This window comes from Melanerpes formicivorus, unplaced genomic scaffold (genome assembly GCF_026170545.1).
Source record: "Melanerpes formicivorus ecotype bairdi unplaced genomic scaffold, bMelFor1.0.p_v2 SCAF_10, whole genome shotgun sequence".
NCBI lineage: Eukaryota > Metazoa > Chordata > Aves > Piciformes > Picidae > Melanerpes > Melanerpes formicivorus.
Genome location: NW_027142362.1, coordinates 8,096,030 through 8,114,570, shown reverse-complemented (window position 1 = coordinate 8,114,570; position 18,541 = coordinate 8,096,030). Strand labels below are relative to the sequence as shown.

General features: G+C 38.1%; 1 protein-coding gene across 7 annotated transcripts in view; it reads left to right on the top strand.

The window, feature by feature from the left end:
• Nucleotides 1–18,541, top strand: part of DENND4A (DENN domain containing 4A) — a 58,403-nt gene that overhangs the window by 14,325 nt on the left and 25,537 nt on the right. For all 7 annotated transcript variants that reach the window (XM_068143510.1, XM_068143513.1, XM_068143509.1 and 4 more), the window contains 11 exons: nt 2,400–2,729; nt 3,346–3,595; nt 5,138–5,207; nt 6,734–6,903; nt 7,596–7,837; nt 10,451–10,517; nt 12,886–12,944; nt 13,629–13,773; nt 14,399–14,574; nt 16,314–16,414; nt 18,291–18,509. In XM_068143510.1, coding sequence (XP_067999611.1) covers nt 2,422–2,729; nt 3,346–3,595; nt 5,138–5,207; nt 6,734–6,903; nt 7,596–7,837; nt 10,451–10,517; nt 12,886–12,944; nt 13,629–13,773; nt 14,399–14,574; nt 16,314–16,414; nt 18,291–18,509 — 1,807 coding nt within the window. In that variant the 5' untranslated portion in view covers nt 2,400–2,421. The remainder of the gene's footprint in view (nt 1–2,399; nt 2,730–3,345; nt 3,596–5,137; nt 5,208–6,733; nt 6,904–7,595; nt 7,838–10,450; nt 10,518–12,885; nt 12,945–13,628; nt 13,774–14,398; nt 14,575–16,313; nt 16,415–18,290; nt 18,510–18,541) is intronic.

The window sequence follows — 18,541 nt, the reverse complement described above, 5'->3', positions numbered from 1 at the left end:
CTGGAATTACCTTTCTTGCCCTGGTGGATGAGATTGATAGTGGTGATCAGGCACAGGCTGACATTCTTCCTTCTTGAGCAGAGACTGAAACTAGAAATCTGAGGTCAGCTTGGAACAATTTGACTAAATGCACAGTATCAGTACCAGTGACAGATGTCCACATTTATTTTGCTTGGTTTAATGAAGATTTGTAGGTAAACTCCCAAGAATTGTGATGGTGTGAAGTTTGCTTGAAGTAGCAAGTCCTAAGTTGTATCAAAAAATGGAGATAAAGCAACTGGAATAAAGATGGCATGAAAACTGAACTCTTGTACCAACCATTTAAATGTTTAAATTCTGACTTTCTGAATGTCCCCAAGCTCTTGAAACTCCTGTGTTGTAACAGTTTCTCTTGCAATAAAATTCTACACCCAAACAAAATTAATTCAACAAAAGGAAGTCTTAAATAGCTTGTCTGTCTTAAAAAGTCTGGGACTTGATGACAGTAAACTTCCTGAAGCTACTTCAGTGAGGTTCCAGCACATATGGGTGACCTAGATAAGCATTTTAGCCCATTTCTCAATGGTCCATGAAAGAACAGAAAGTATTTCCTTTATCTGCACTATCAAGCTATTAAATGAAGACATGGGGGTTTAAGTGACTTGCAAAGGTCTTAACTCTTGTCAAGAGTCTCTGGTATCAAGGGACCTGAGTTTCCTCTATCTCACAGAATTGTAGAGTCATTTGGGTTGGAAGAGACCATAAAGATCATCTAACTGAAAACACCCCCAGCTATGGTCAGGGACACCCTTTACTGGACCATGTTGCTTAAAGGTCCATCCAATCTGGCTTTGAACACTGCTAGGCTTGGTGCCTTCACAACTGCTCTGGTCATTCATCTAGTTTAAATCAAGCTTTTCCCAGTCTGAAGCCATTGCCCCTCGTCCTGGCACTCCATGCCTTTGTAAAAAGTCCCTCTTCAGCTCTTCTGTAGCCCCCTTCAAACACTGGAAGGCTGCTATAAGGTCTTCCTGAAGCTACTTCTCCAGGCTGAGCCAATGTCATGCTCTGCATTATTTACAAGGCCATTTTTTCATCCTGCAGGTATTTTTCTTGGGCTGAAGTTAATTTACAACTTTGGTAACAAACACTGCAAAAAACCCAAACCTATACAGAAAGAGTTCATAAGTGAAGAATTTTCCTATCAATATGTTCCAGGAAGAAAGAATGCAATTTCCCAGCACAGTTTGGCTGGAACAGCAAGAGTGTATTCCTTTTCCTTACAAAAAACTTCATGTGGTCTTGAATGATTGTTTCACAGTGCTCTGGAGACCATTGAAATTGACTTGGTTTAAATGTTTTGTATAAAACCTGGTATATTGTTAGCCACAGATGAGTTGCATATCAAAGATCTGAGCCCCAAAGCACTAAAATAAAATGGTATTAACTTTTAGCCTGCAGAAGCACTGGCCTTGGTATCTGCTGTAAAATCTTGCAGGATGTGATGGCTGCAGATATTAGAGTTGTATCTTTATAGTAATCAAGACAGCCTTTGCATTTCTTTAATATTCAGGAAGCAAATTAATTGCAGATAATTCCTGAGAAGATCCAATGTCATGGTGAACAGCATGTAGTAGTAGACTGTATGCAAAATCCATAAAACTTCCTTCTGCCTCAGCCATCAAGCTTCAAGGAGTAAACTATTTCTAAACTTTACACAGTATTTTGCTGTTACTATTCCTGTAGGTTCAGCTACTCTAGGGTGTAAGTTAATAAGAGGCCACTTGAGTTTTCCATTCCAAGATTTAACAGTTAGCTCACATGATTGTTGCTCAGAATTCTAAATTGGAAAGATCATGATTGCAAGTGAAAAATGTTACATGATCTGATCACAGAATCCCAGTGTGATGGAGTTGCAGATCACCTAGTCCAGCCCCTAGATCAGGTTGCACAGGAACATGTCCAAGCGGGCTTGGAATCTGTCCAGAGAAGGAGGCTGGGCAGCCTGCTCCATAGCTCCAGCACCCTCACAGGAAAGAAGTTCCTCTTTATGCTTAGGTGGAAACTCCTGGGTTCCAGTGTGTGCCTGTTGCCTCTTGTCCCCTACCCTTCAGCTCTTGCTGAGCATTGCGATGATTCTCTCTTAGGCTGCTCTCTAGGCTCAACAGGCCCAGGTCTCTTAGCCTCTGCTTGTCAGAGAGATGCTGCAAGCTGCCTTATCTTCATAGCCTTCTCTAGACTCTGCAGTAGTTTCTTATCGGTTGAACTGGGGAGCACAGAACTGGACACAGTACTTCAGATGTATCTCTGATGATGGATCTCTGTATTTATTTTGTATGCCTCTATTACCTTTTATTTATATTATTGCAATATTTTTTTAAGTTTAAAAATACTGATATCAATTTTTCCTTTCTTACCAGCTATACCATATTGTAATGGAAAATGGAAGACAAAGGGGCTCGTGTTGCTGACTACTTTGTTGTGGCAGGATTAACAGATATCTCAAAACCACTGGAGGAAGAAATCCACTTCAACGATGCTTGCCATAAAATCGCCAAACCAAAAGAACCTATTACAGATGTAACAGTACTCAATAAATCTCTGGGGGAGGAAGTTCCTCAGGGGTACAAATGCATAGATGTTACTCCCTCAGGACTGTCTGCAGATCTCAATAATGGCAGTCTTGTAGGACCACAAATATACCTTTGTTATCGCCGAGGAAGGGATAAGCCCCCTCTTACTGACTTGGGGTGAGTGATTTTGCTGCTTCAGTAGGTGATGTTGGAAGTTTAGTTGCCTAATGAGCAAATAAAGCAGGTTTATTGAAATTCTGTACTTGTTAAATACAAGGCAAAACTAAACAGGAAGGTATTTGTTGACTTGAGCATCCTGTAACCCAGCATGGAAGGAAGGATGCGTGCTGAGTGGATTTAATGACAACAGTAATGCTTTGCATTTTGGACTTTTCAAAGCCATTTATAATTTTCAATGCATATATTTGGGTTGAGATAAAGACACTTGACCTATTTAATGCAGATTGAAAAGGGATGAGTTGTGTGACCTTCTTGGGATGAGGCAATGATTCTTTAATAGAATTGAAAGCAACACTATTTTGCAGTAAACAAACCACTTAAAAGCAATTATCTGGAGAATTAATAGAATTTCATCACAAAGCTTTTTCTGTTAGAATGTAGTTTGATATAATGTGACCTGAACTTGTCAGTAAATGTTTTGATCAGAGATGAGACAAGAGCTGCTGTTAAATTAATGCTATTCAGTTATTCTTAGTATGGTATTAATGCAAATGGTTTAAAAAAAAATAAATATATGCCTTCTGACTTTTTTTGTTCATTCTGTTTTAACCAGGGTTTTATATGATGGGAAAGAGAGAGTAAAGCAAGGCTGTGAAATAATCCAAACTACTCCCTATGGTCGGCCTGCTAATATCAGCGGCAGTGCCTCCTCACAGAAGGTGTACATCACTTACCGAAGGGCATCTGAAAACATGACCCAGAACACGCTGGCTGTGACAGATATCTGTATAATCATCCCAAGTAAAGGAGAAACCCCACCACATACGTTCTGTAAGGTGGACAAGAATCTTAATAATAGTGTGGTAAGATTCCAAATCTGGATGTTGAACTTGTGAACCTCAGTGATGTAATGTTTGTGAAGTGTTTGTGACAGTTCTTAGAGTACAGAGTGAAAGATTTGGAGAAGCACTCCAAAGATAAATTGAATCTTTGAAGACTTGGAGGAATAAATTTCTTTGTCCTGCTTTGGAAGTCTTGGAGCAAATAATCTGTTTAGTGCTGACCTGGAAGTGCTGACTTCAGTAGCTTTGAATTGCTCCTTAAGAACCTGTTGTGCCGCTGTGTTATAACTAGTGGTTTCACAGACCCGACTCTTTCTGACACTGATTTTAGTGTTGTGATGGGAATTCTTCATCTAATAACTTGCTTCTGTTTTGTTTTAAACTCTCCCATTATCTATGATGCCATTTTATAAATGTAATTCTCTTCAGTAGCTTTACATTCTTCTCTGAAGCAAGTTTCACACACATGATGGTGGATGGTGTTGACTGTTTAAATCCCTAATATGGTTCCAAAGCCAGGCCTGCTAAAATACCCAGGTGTCACAGCACTTTGTTTTGCAGAGCGTCAATATTTAGATGTCTCCTGATTGAGCTGCGTGTGCTGGCTTTTGTAAGGTGTTCAAAAGTCAGCATGCTGCTGAGGATGCTGACCACATATGTGGGTAGTATCATGCAGAAAGATTGTGGAGATTGATCTGCACTGGTTTTTAAATAAATGCCTGTAGACATTAAGAAATGGATTTTTTTCAGTTCTACCAGTCCCTGCATTGACTGGGGTATGGGAGTGCTGTCTTATGGAAGTTATGATATCCTTCTCCCATCTGTAAAAGCTTTGCATGCCTTTCAAGGGTGCTAGGCTTTTCCATTCTGTGGCTTTCCATGTTCTTTTTTTCTCATGTCCAGAAACTGAGAACTTCAAAAGCGCTTAAAAACAATAAACAACGCCAGAAAGGAAATTGCTGTTTAGAAGCTGCAAAAACTATGGCGTGCTGTAGGGTTTCACAGTCTGTGAAATCACAGATGGAATAAGAAGTTGGGCTTAAAGATTAGCATGATTAAGATAGAAATCTAGGCATACAAGAAAATTAAGTATTAAAGTAATACAGAAATTGAGTTACTAACAAACCCCTTGTACTCTGCCTGTATATACAGAAGTATGTACATGTGTATCTGTCTATATACACATTTGAACCAGAAGCTTAATGAAATGGAGAAAGGTCTAAATATTTATATGGATGGTAATTGTTCTTAAAGTTCTGTATTTGTGTTAACAAATGTCACAGGGAAGAGTTTATAGATGCCATGCCACTTTTGGTTTAGAGGTCAGGCTGATGGCTGCCATGGATTGGGTAGCTCAGGGCTAACACAATAGTTTTATTTCAGTTAGGTATTTGTCTGAAAGGACAGTGTAGCATGCATCAAACTCCTGTATCTTAAATGTTCCGGTTTTGTGTGGTTTATGGTTCTCTGTAAAGAAGGAAGAGGAGGTTTTCCTCCACCCTTGCTGTTATGTGCTTTTGCTATACTTCATCATGTAATACTGTAATTTCTTTTGGTTTACAGTGGGGTTCAGCAGTATATTTATGCTATAAAAAGTCTGTGGCAAAAACCAACACCATATCATATAAAGCTGGTATGTAACTACTGTTTAGCTTTTATACCTTCCATTTGGGATGTGCAGGCTTGTGTAGTACAATACAGGGCTTTTTTATTGAAGAATTATGTGACAAAGGCACTGTCTTGACATTATCCAAGCAGAATTCTTTCAAAATAACGTCACTAAATAAGCCTTAGAATTATATATCATGACTCTTTTGTTTTAAAACTTGCTTTTAATTGTAAACTCAGTTGTGTTTTGATAGGTTTTTAAAAACCTGTGTGTCTCCCACCTCTGATTTTCATGCTAATAAATGTCTCTTAAGGATTTGAATACTGCAGAAGAAAGTACTGCAAAAGTGGATGCATTTTTATGATCATTTTGAGAAACATTTTGAACAATACTGCAGACTTCCACACTGCCCTGGATGTCAGTGGCATTGAGTTCTTTAAGTATTTTTGGATTGTGTGTCATCCTTATTTTGTTGTTTTATTTATAAGACAGGTTTGCTATGACTCTGAAATGTGTTAGATTTCCTTTATTTTAAACCCCTAATTTTGTTTGAGTGCAAGTCATGAGCATGAATCAGACTTGAGCTTCGATTCACTTGTATCCCTTTGAGATGCTGCTTTCTGTAAACAACAGTCATTTAGGACTAACTAAAAGGTGGACAATACATTTGTAAATAAATAAAATATTGAGAAGGTTCCACACCTGCTAGTATCTTGCATGAAATTTTGCTTCTTGGGGGAAACCCCCACTGCCTTTCTTGTTCACCAGTTTTTATGGTTTATTCGTATTTCACTATTGGAAAAGAATTTGCAGTGGTTGTGTTCTCCAGTGCAGAGAAATCCTAAATCCCTTCAAGTGATACTCAGTCTGTTTGGAGTCCCCTGGGCTGGCAGTAAGAATGTATGGATTGCTGCAGCCCTATGATGTAACTCAAGACCTCTGTTAAGAGAATGTTAAGAGCCCCTGCTTCAGTACTTTGTTTTATAGCTATGTGTAAAATGAAGGCTAAACACTTTAGTCTGATAGTACCTTAGTTGAATCCTCAGCTGAGGCAGATCAGCATAATTAATTGGTTAGATTCTACAGATGTTTAAAATATTATCAAGTATCTAACATACTATCAGATTTTTCAGGAGACTTTGGGCAAGAATTAAGCACTTTCATGAGTGAAATCAGTCTTAGTTCTCAATTATCCGGGTTATTTTTTAACTGCATTTTACACCTTTGCTCATACTAGTGGTGAATGAGAGCTGTTGTCATAACAGCTGAGATGCACGTAACCTGCATAAAATAACTTAGTTATGAGTGATTCCTGCAGTAGTATAAAGTTCAGTCCAGTGTTTTAGCCATGTGATTTTTTTCCTTGGGCCCTGGAAGCATGCTGCCCCTTTCCAGCCACTCACTATGCCTGATTATTTGCAGCTTCACTGATATGCTGTAGTTAATGTATGTTCATCTACAATTTTTCTGGGTATTTTATATAACAAGCTATTACAGTTACATTTCTACTATTCCTCACACAACTGTCTCTTTACAAATTGCCTTTACAGGTTTGATATGCAGGTATCCCGAAGAAGATTATGAGTCATTCCCATTACCAGAATCTGTGCCTCTTTTTTGTCTACCTATGGGTGCCACCATTGAATGTTGGCCATCTAACAGTAAATACCCTCTCCCAGTTTTTTCTACCTTTGTACTAACTGGAGCTTCTGCAGAAAAGGTATTTTGAAAACGTAAGATTGTTGTTAATAATTTCAGTTAAAAAGAAGTGGTTGCTTTATCTGTTCAGGATGATGATACTGAATGTTTTCCCAGACAAACTTGATTCTATTCATTTGGGACTTAGTTCAAAGACTGCTTTAAAGAGTCACATGCATTTATTTCACGGCTGGACTGTTGATCATATAAACCTGCAGTCTTTCTCTTGCCAGTCACGTTAGCCTTTGAAACTAGAGAGCTATAAAAGTTCTGGCTGCATATACATGCAAGTATACTGTTTTTATTGCAAGCATGGAAACAGCCTTGCATGTATATACTTGTTCTAAAAAGCAGATTGGATGTCAGAATAGCGCTTTGAGTTGCTTCTAAAGGATTCCTACAACAGCTTTAAAGGCAGTTGTTGGAGCAGTTGACTTTGGTTGTGCTCTGTATAATTTCTTTTTTCTCTCCCTTAAATTGTTTATGAATTACTCACTCTCATGTGACGTCAAGTGTTTTAAATAAATAATAGACAGTCTGGATTGCCGCAGCCAGAAGAATAATCTGGAATAGATTGCTCCAAGAGATGATGCATTTATGTAACTTCTCAGACAGTAACGCAGACTTGATTTCCCTTATGTGTTTGGGGTTTGATGCATTGTTTTGAAGATTGAGGCAGATTTATTGACTTCAAATCCACTGTGTTGTCTGCAGGTATATGGTGCTGCTATTCAGTTTTATGAAGTGTATCCTGAAGAGAATCTCACAGAGAAACAAAAATCTCAACTGGGATTAGCAGCTGCTGCTGAGGGAAAGTCAGACTTGTGCAGAACAGTTCAAACAAATAAATGCATCTGTCTGCTCTCTCACTGGCCTTTCTTTGATGCTTTCAAGAAATTTCTTACCTTTCTGTATCGTTACTCTATTTCTGGCCCACATGTCCTACCCATTGAGAAGTAAGTAATCTCAAGAGTTCATCAGTCATTTCAGTTGATGAGAGCTCTTTTTTTTGTCCTTCGAAGTTTGCTATAACATCCCTTTGACTATAGTCATCAAACATTAAATGTAACAGTCTCAGTAGATTAAGCACTTTTCCCCATTGATTGAATGTATCTTCCTGGAAAAAGCCTGGATTTTATTTGTGATTTAAGTGCCTGCAAAGGTATCTCTGAAAGCCTTTTTTAATTAGCTTTGAACCCTTTAGCATAGTGATTAGGAGGAACGAGATTATAAATCCTTTCTTAGTGTTGTGTACATTGTTAGGAGAATGAAATATGTAGTTCTGCACTTCTTCCAATGCCCATTTGTTGTACCATGGGAGGTACTAAAGTGGACTGCATTTTTTTTGCACTGGTAATCCTCCTCTATTTGTGATAAATAAACTTAATTTCCTTCTTACATAAAGGGCTTCCCATTTAAAAATGCAGAGGAAAGCCTTACATCCAAGAAGTGGTTGATACCTGTAATCAGTGTTTAACATTTCTAGCCTAACATAACCTCTTAATGCATCAGACTGCAAATGCACTACCTGCTTTTTTTATTTTGCTACCATCAGTCTTTTTTCTGATTAAACTTCAATATTAAGTTTTATGAGACTAGCTGTGTGGATTAACTAATTTTGGTGATTATCCACTTCATTATTCCACTTTCTATCTACTACACTTGTTTTAAAATTCTGATAGTATGAGCTTCCATTAATGAAAAGATTTAATTTATATTTTTTTTAAGATAAGAACAACTTTTGGGTCTGAGTTCCAGGGATGTGTAAAGAAAGAAGTAAATATAAATATCTTGTCAACTTTGTGTTTGCAGTTTACTTGCCTTGTTCTAGTTTCTCTGATTTGTAAACAGGTGAATTTACTGTGGATGATTTAAATATAGCTACAGTCTTGCATGAAGTTAATATAGTGTCTAGCCTAGTTTCTTTGGCTGTTTTAATGATGATGAAGGTTTTCTGTGCCATACACACGTATTTGAACATTTTAATCCAGCCCTGCTTCTGCACACACAACACCTTTACATTGGTCATAGAATCACAGAATTGCTTAGGATGGAAAAGAGCTTTTGAGGTCGAGTCCAAATGTGATGTTTGCTGTGTGTTCCATATTTCTGCCCCCATCTTCACAAGCCCCTAGATCCATGGTCAGCCTGACTGCTTTCCTGTTCTCACTGCCATACGGCTGCCCAGACACTGCTGCTGGCACAAGGAAGGACAACTGAGCAGTGGTGAGGAGACCCAAGGCTGCTCTGGTTAATGCCAGTTATGCAATCGTAGAACTGCGAGAGAGATAAGCCTGACACAGTAAAAATAGAGGGTTTGCAGACATCTAATAGGGCAGTAGGCAGTTACATTGAAATATAAGTATGGAATCTACAGCTTTGAATCAGACACATGTAAAGTGAGTCTTCTGTATAAATCAAAGCTTACTTGTGGGTTTCTCTATGCTTTACTGTCATAATAATGGTAAGAGTTGCAGAAATCACAGTAAAATATGTGCTGTAGCATGCAGTTTATCATAGACTCTTTCTTCCTTATTATTACTATTCCTTGTTGCTGTCTACAACTGCCTTAAGGGAGGTGGTAGACAGGCAGAGGTTGGTCTGTTCTCCCAGGCAACCAGCACCAGAACAAGAGGACACAGTCTCAAGCTGCACCAGGGAAGGTTTAGGCTGGAGGTTAGGAGGAAGTTCTACACAGAGAGAGTGATTGGCCGTTGGAATGTGCTGCCCAAGGAGGTGGTGGAGTCACCATCACTGGAGGTGTTCAGGAGGAGACTTGATAGGGTGCTTGGTGCCATGGTTTAGTTGTTTAGGTTGTGTTGGATGATAGGTTGGACACGATGATCTTGAAGGTCTCTTCCAACCTGGTTTATTCTATTCCTGATTGCAAATAGCTTCTTTCAATGTAAAAGCATTATGTAGAATCATAGAATCACTTTGGTTGGAAGAGACCTTTAAAGTTCCTCAATTCCAACTGTTGCAGTTTAATAAACTCCTAAAACTTGAACTTAGGAAAAAAAATGTTTTTTAAATTAGAATGTAATTTGTATGGTATGAAAAAGCTTTTAACACTTTTTTTTCATTAGAAATCTTACATAACATTTTGTATTTGGAAGTGAAAATGGATGTGAAGAAAATGAATGAACCTGACAACTCTCCTTGATATTCAGCTGTGAATATTTTTTTGTGCAAATCAGCAGTTCTGCTCTCTGAGGTGTGGTGCTATTTCAAGCCAGTCTCAGAAGCATGAGTGGAAAATGGTACTGTGACACTCAAACATCAATATTTCTGCTTCACAAGTATTTTTATTTTAATGAAAATTCTCCCTGTATAATTTTTCAGCCTCACAAACCAAGCTTATGGTCTGACCTGCCATTTTGGTTGGCACTGGTAGAGAAATAGGTTTTGAAGCTTTAGAATATCCCTGTAGGGTTTGGATGCTGTTTTTTCTCTCAATCTTCAGAATGTAATTTTTATCTAATAATTTCTCTTACTGGCAATAATTTTATCTTGAGGTAAAGCAATTCCTGTATAATTTCTACTAAAGCAGTATTTTTCTTTTCCTCTAGACACATTTCCCATTTCATGCATAAAGTTCCTTTTCCATCCCCTCAGAGGCCACGAATTCTAGTTCAGGTAAGTGTACATTTCTTCTTAGTAGCTATATCTGAAGTGAAGACGAAGCAGCTGATGAACAGATTAGTACATGGAAAATGGTTTGGGTTTTTTTTTGTCCAAATTGGGTTTTGCTCAGGACTTTTTCCCTAAATTCCTACAGATTTCTCACTCTTCTCTTTACAATTCTGTTAAGGACTTTATTGAGAGATTACAAGAAACTCTCTAGGGAGGTTACAACTTAAATATTTTTTTCAGAGTATGTGGAAATTAATGACAAACTACTCAAAGTCAACATCTGGTTTGACTTTTGCAGTAGTTTTTGAACTGTTTTCTTCTTGCTACTGTACAAAGGCTGAGTGCAAACCAATGAATGAATAGAATGAAACCCAGGCGTGAAGCATATATTCATGACTACTGTTTCCCAAAGGGCTTCATGCTGTTCTCTACATGCTGGATAGCTCTTACTGAAGGTTCCAAGAGCCACTCACATGCCACAGAGGCATACTTTACCAAATATGACCCTTATCCTGTCCTACCTGCAAGACCTAGCACATTTTACTGTGTGAGCGAAATGGTGTAATTGCCAGAATTGTTACCTGTGATGTGAGATTTCACCCACGTCACCACATTAGCAGGGGAGAGGAAATCCCTGTTTCAAAGACTTAACTGAAGTGTTATGAACATATTATTTTTTCCCCTCCTGAGAGCAAAACAGGTAGAAACATGTTAAAATTTTGTTGCTAAGAAGACAACTGTATTCCAGTTGTAGTTACTCCACCAATCCTGTGTTATTTCAACAAATGGTTACAAAAAATGCTGTTACTCTCTGTTACTACTTGTGTGAAATAAATCATGGAAGGTTCCATGCTCTCCTTCAGTCTTAAGTCTTCAGACTTTAAAGTTTCAAAGAAATTGTAGCCACTAGTAAAGCATTCAGGAGCATTCCTGATTGCCAGTTTCCAGCTGCTATTGTTGATAGGTTGTTTCTGATCTGAGTTCTGCTAGATTCTGTTCCCCATGTCCTACATCCCCTTACTTAACAGATGTTCCTCACTACCTGCAGACTTTAGGAGCACAAGGAGTAATAGGCTTCTCCCTCTGAAGAATGGGGGCAGTTAAGTGCCCTTCTGCCTAAGGGAAGACATGCACTTTGAATAGATGCTCTATTTAGTTTGTCTGCTTTTGCTGAAACACAAAAGTCATAGCACATTAGGCATCTGCTTCCTTTCAGAGGGTAGTTTATGAAGATTATCTCAAGCTGAAAAAATTAGTCCTGTGAATTCTTGCACTGATCAAGCTAATAGTGGTGCTTGTCACAGGGTGGGTGACTTGAAGACAAATCCAGCATGTAGAGCAGTGTGGCCATCCTCATTTGTCACTGCAGATAAATGCAGCATCAGCCTTCACCAGCTTGGTTAGGTGAAGTAGCAGGGAAGCTGTACTGCATAGATCTCTTACTGTCATACCTTCTCTGTGTCTGTCCAGGCACAGGGTTAGGTAACTTACAGCTTCAGCATTTGTATCATTAGTTCATCTGATCTGTAGATGTCCATGGTCTGGTCATCTGCACTGGGGTCAAAAATGAGATGCTAGTAAAAGTTGTCTGAACTTGCAGATTAGTTGTGCCAGTTACTACTGCTTCTTGTATGTGTCATTTTGTACAATAGACAGTGCATGACCACTTAGCAGGGAGGATTAAGCTAACTACTATCTTGTTACCTTGGATTTGCTATGTCTGAAGATGTTAGCTGAGCTTGGATAAATTGATTGTGTATTTCTCTTCTTGTCCTCATTCGAATCCTCCTGTTCATGCTGAGTGTTTGAATGATTTCTCTTGATCTCACAGCACTGTAAGAAAGAAATGAGAATTAATAAGATCTTTGCCTTGAATCTTCAACTAATGCAAATTTTAAAGATGCTATCAAAGCTGGGTTGAGCCAAGCCATTTCTGCCAGCTAATAGCTTAATTCTCATACCTTCCAAAAAAAATATTCATCTAATTCCAATCTGCCATCTCTCCTTAATGCTTTTTAGCCATCTCTTTCCCCCTAAGTCAAAAGAATCCCCACTCTGGCCCCTGAAAGCTGTACATGAAGGTTCCTTACTTCTCTTAAAATACAGGAGGCTTCATTCTTCAGCAGTTAATATATTCAGATTTTTGCAGTATTAGCTAGTTTAAATTCCTCTTTATGAATATGCAATATATTCCATTCTGACTATGAAAGGAAGAGTGTACTTGCCTGGCTTTTACTAAAAGACAGGGATATGTAAGGTTCAGCTTAGTTTAAGTTTTATTTTTAGATGTTCTTGGCTGTATGAATGTGATTTCTAATAAATATTCCTGGAGTTAAGAATAAGAGGAATGTATTTTTAAATCTTTTCTCAGCTATCTCCACATGATAACCTGATTCTTAGCCAGCCTGTGTCATCACCCCTTCCACTGAGGCAAGTAGCAGTATCTTGTTTAGTTGTGGCATGTTTTCTGACTTGCAGTGTGGGGAAGATTGGGTACTTTGAGTTGTGATGGTGTAAATTAATTGACCTTGCCCAGTGCCTTTTGTAGCCAGTGTGTCTGAAGTTTGTGTGATTAGACCTGCACTCTGACAAGGAGACATACTAAATGAACAATATCTGTGTTGTTGCAAATAATTTTATTGGCTCTTAAGGCAGAACATAAATTGTTACATCCCCTTTCTTGGAGTCGGTACCTAGACTCTCAAGATTGCAGCAGAAAAGCTGCACTATGTAATAAAGGACCTCTGTGGCTGTCTTAACTTTTGTGTTCCTGTGCAGCAGAAGGATTAAACAAGTATGTTGCCTCCCTGTCAATTGCTTCTTAAAATAAAAAATAAAATAAATCATCATCTCCTAAAAATAGTCTAGCTGGATTAATTGAAGAGTCTCAAGGAATCATGGTTACTCTTGGGAAGTAACCATACTTCATTGAGCAGTGAAGTGTGCCCAGCAGTCTGCTTCACAGTCGCCTTCAACAAAGATTTGTAGATTGAAGTCTGTAAAATCCTCCCCTAATGCCTTGGCTTCTAGTTTGTTGCTGAACACTTCTTTCTCTTTTTATTTTTGTTTTTATGTTCTTTTGTAACTCACCAGTGTGTTTCTGTTCTGTAACAGTGGAGGCAAGTTTTCCACACTACTTCAGAATTTAGGACCTGAGAATGCAGTAACTCTACTTGTGTTCGCGGTGACAGAACATAAAATTCTCATCCATTCGTTGCGACCTTCTGTCCTTACTAGTGTGACAGAGGCACTGGTCTCTGTAAGTAATATTCTTTTAATCATGCACCTGTAACTGGAAAAAAGAATGGGTTTTAAATAACATCTGTACTTGGTGATGTTAGGTTTGAAGGCTGCTTAAAATAAAAATAGAAATGAGGTATTAGAGAGAGAAATTCATGTGGCTAATGGTATCCCATGAAGACAGAGGAAAAAGAGTTACTCTTGTTGGTTCTTTGTGTATAAATACTGTAAATATTTTCCCAGCTATCACTCTATTCTTCTCATGCAGAAGAATTTTAAAGGTTTATTATTTTCCTGCCTGTCTTCACTAAGCATTGTTTTGCTACCTCTACTATTGACAGTGCATTATACTGAAGAGCATTTTGTGTTTTCTTACAAATGAAACACATCGAGCTGTAGAGAAATTAGTCCATTTTTCATTTAATAATTGGCACCTAGATTTTCACTAATCATTATCTGCCTTGGTAAATAGTTTTGAAATGCCAGTTAGTGAAGTGTGGTTCATACCTGCACAGACTCTGTTGCTGTACATGTTTAACCTATGTTATTGTCTCTGTGTATTTTCAAAGAGGATAGTTTGGTATGGTTTTTGTACATTATTGAACATGTTTAACCTGTGGTTTTGTCTCTGCGTATTTTCAAAGATGATATTTCCCTTCCACTGGCCTTGCCCCTATATTCCCCTCTGTCCCTTGGCACTGGCAGATGTGTTGAGTGCTCCGTGCCCATTCATAGTGGGAATTGATTCAAGATACTTTGACCTCTATGACCCTCCACCGGATGTTAGCTGTGTTGATCTAGATACCAACACAATATCTCAGTAAGTATTGATTAACTCATTATATTTTGGTTTAATTCCCCCTCCCCCCCATTTTCAAAGACAAAATCTAGCATTATTGCAAAACTTTGAGGGAGTTTTACTTGTTTTAAACCTCTGGACTTTCCAATGCATCATCATCAGTGAGCATGTTAGAAATTATAACTCCTGTGCAGTGCTGCAGAGTGGAGGTATAATCCTCATGGAATGTTAATTGCCTTCTATTACATTAAAATCATAGTGTACACATTAGCACATCTCCTGGATTAGCCATTTTGTGCTTCACTTCATTGTCCCTATGGAAGAATAGTTGTTGATGTCTTTCATGATCACCTTTCTCAGTGTTGAAGAAATTCTGGAATCTTCATATGGGCATCTGCTTGAGAATGATAATAATTAAACCATACTCCATATCTATATGAAGTACAGGAATTTCATCTTGAGAATTAGAGCTGTGACCTTTTATATCTGAAATACTAGTAAGAGACACTGGTAAAACCACTGGGAAACACTCCATATTCTGATATTCAAAACAAAGAATCAGTTCCTGTGATGACATGAGACAAAACTAGAAGAGGTTAAGACTTCTAAAGGTTAAGGCTTCTAAACCACACAAAATTAATTGAACTTGCTTTTCAGAAGTAAACTTTTATTTCAGTATAATTAATATGGTCAACAAAGACTTAGTGTAACTCCTAAAAGATCTGGTCAGTGCCCTTTTTTATCATCCTCCTGCTGGCAGCAGTCTTTCAGCATTAATGTAAAAACTAAAAACTACTTTCTTCCTGAATTCTCTTTATTTGTGATTTTATTTTTGCCTCACCAGTTGTGTCTGGGTTTAGAGAAGGTTGCATATATTAAGTATTTGTAAGCAGAAGTTCCTGTTAAGGATTTTTTGCTGATACCAAGTTTGTGTAGTGGTTCTGCTCTGAAGTTTCTATGAACTAGTTCAAACTGAACTGCAATAACTTCAGCTTGGGTTTAGTTACTTTTTGAGGACAGATGTTTGTGCATTTCTGCATTTGTCTAATTAGCTACATATTAATGGAAAAATAATTTATTTCCAGTACAGCTGGTTTCCCTCTACCTTTAGCTGATTTTCTATGCATTTTCTTAGAACAGATTAATTCTGTTTCATTGTATGGGGGGAGGAAAAGTGCCAAACGAATGCTTACAGTCTTTGCAACTTTGTGCCCAGTGAGGTTTGCTGGTGCCCTCTGTTGACAAAGAATGTTGTCATTTTATTTTTCTAAAACCATGATAATCATATATTTAAGTCCAAATCTATATGCACTAAACACAAAGCAGTTATCATATCAAATTGATTTTGGGTGAGTACGAACACTCCAGTCATTATCTCCATCCTGGTTTAAGTAATTACAGCTCAGAACGTGGCATGTGTGGTGTTTGCTTGTACAGTGACAGGTGCTTAATGCTGTTAATCCATCTCTCATCAGTTCTAAGTGGATTGATTTCAGTGATACAGTGCAGCTGCATAATCATCATCCTGAAATATTGGTTGGATGGCTGTGATCAAATCTCCATGTAGTAAATCAAATTTTTGGAAATCAGGTAGTTAATCAAGGTTCTGTTGGTTGGTTTTCAACCCTTCTCAGTCCTGTTTTAGTGTAGCACATCTTGTATGCTTTCTCATTTCTGTGGGATAGAAAAATACTCTTAAATCCTCTGTATGCACAAACATTCCACTAATATTCATGCTTTTATTTTTTCCTACCTTCCAGAACTGGAGATAAGAAAGTTATTGCATGGAAGATCTTACCAAAGAAGCCTTGTAAAAACCTGATGAACACTTTAAGTAATTTATATCAGCAACTGGCAGAATGTGAGTGGGAAAGTACACAGGAAGATTTACATTGGATACAGCATGCCACATTAACAGATAAATATAGATAATTAAATATGTTCTTAAGTCACTTGTTACACTAAATATAATGTTTTCATGCAGAACAGGAAAAATCTGTGCTCTAAGTCCAGAGATCAGAGCCCATGTAGGGGCTTTTGGGTTGGAGGAGACTTTTGTGTGTGTGTGTATATATATGGGATGCTCAATAGATAGCCCTGTGTGTTGGTTTTATTCTCATACCAAAAAAACCCAACCAACCAAACAAAAAAAACACCCACATAAACCAGAGCTTTTATGAGAAGGGAAGTAGGCCAGGACTTAATAAAGACTCTTGTCCTCAAAACTTGCTCAAGTCTGATGTCTTGACAGTTGAGATGGCTTGGAGGTGACTCATGCTGTGATAGTATTTTGCCTAAAATGTTTAGATTAAAGTAACAAGTATTGCATAAAGATAGGATTTGTAAATGTGGAACACAATTATTGGACACTTCTAAGAAAAAAGTCCTTATCGCTAAAGTCTCTCAGGTATCGCAGAGCAAGTGGTGTTCAACCATGATGCGAGAAAGCAGGAAAACTGGGGAGGGATGATGCTAGTGACAGGTTTTTAAAGCAAGGCATTTGGAGGTAATAAATGTAGTCAAGGCCAGCTGATGTGCTTGGGCATCATAATTCATAGGCGCTGTAAAGTGTGAAGGAAGTCCATCAGCACTCTGGTATTACCTGTCTGCTTAGAAGATGATTTCTAGAGACATTGGAGGAAGCCTTGAGGAACAATAATGCAATTGTGAAATCAGTTTGCTGTGGCAGAGGCAGCAGGTAAAGACTTCACAGAATCATAAAATTGTTAAGGTTGGAAAAGACCTTTAAGATCATCAAGTCCAACCATTAACCCAGCACTGTCAGGCCACCACTAAACTATGTCCCTCAGCACCACACATAAACATTTAATATTTTTTTTTTAACACTTCCAGGGATGGTGACTCCACTGCTCTGGGCAGCCTGTTCCAATGCTTAACCCCTCTTCCAGTGAAGAAGTTGTTCCTAATGTCCAAACTAAACCTCCCCTGGCTCAACTTGAGGCCATTTCCTCTTGTCCTGTTGTGTCTTACTTGACTGTTTACACCTTCTTGACTATGAAAGTCACCAGAACTTGATCCTGGCTCTGTCAGAGTGTACACAAACAGAAGCTTATTGGTGTGTGCTGCTCAAAAAAGATCTGTGTAGCTGATAGATGATGGTTGCCTGATGCCTAAAAATTTTGGTATATTTTAGTGTGAGGATTTCATGAGAAACCCTTTAAAACCTTATAATCTCTATTCTGTACAAATAGGGTTGGATTGCTTTTAATCAGTTTATGCTGTAACAACAATTGACCATGGTATCAGTCTAAGGTGGTTCTGTGTGTATGTTGGTACTTAATACATATAGACGCCTTTTAGGGAACACTTGGAAGTTAAAGACACTGTTAAAAGAAGTAATAATACACATCCCATGCATGTGTTTGTCCCTAAAATATGCTGCTTTAATTTTCACATATTTTTAGAAACAGCTTTCTGTGAAGGCTTTTCTAAGCTGTGTACATACTGGCTGTCTCTGTTGCTGTAGTAACTAATGTGCTGAAAAGGTAAATGCATCATGCTCTGGGCAATATCCAGAGACACAGGAGTTGTGTAAGGTCCAGCTGAAGCCATTGTCATCTGTCAGGACTGAATTTAATCACTAAGTTTGGAACAGATTGAAGTAGAATGGAACTCAATAATCAGTGAATCTAGTGGGGTAAAGAGAATTTATTTTTTCACTAATAATGGGGGGGGGGAAATTATGTGAAACATTGTATTGTTGGTTTTGTTCACAGTGCAACAGAGACCAAGAGAAGATGCGTTAATGGAATTAGCAATGAATGACTACGATTTTACTTCTGGGAAGAAACTGCATTTGCTAGATTTGGAGATCCAGGAAGCATTCCTGTGTTTCATGGCCTCAATACTAAAAGGTTACAGGTCTTACCTCAGGCCTATAACAGAGGCACCATCTGAAACAGCTACAGATGCAAGTTCTCTCTTTGAGCTACAAGGTGAAGAGTCTCATTTGGTTTATGTTTGTTAT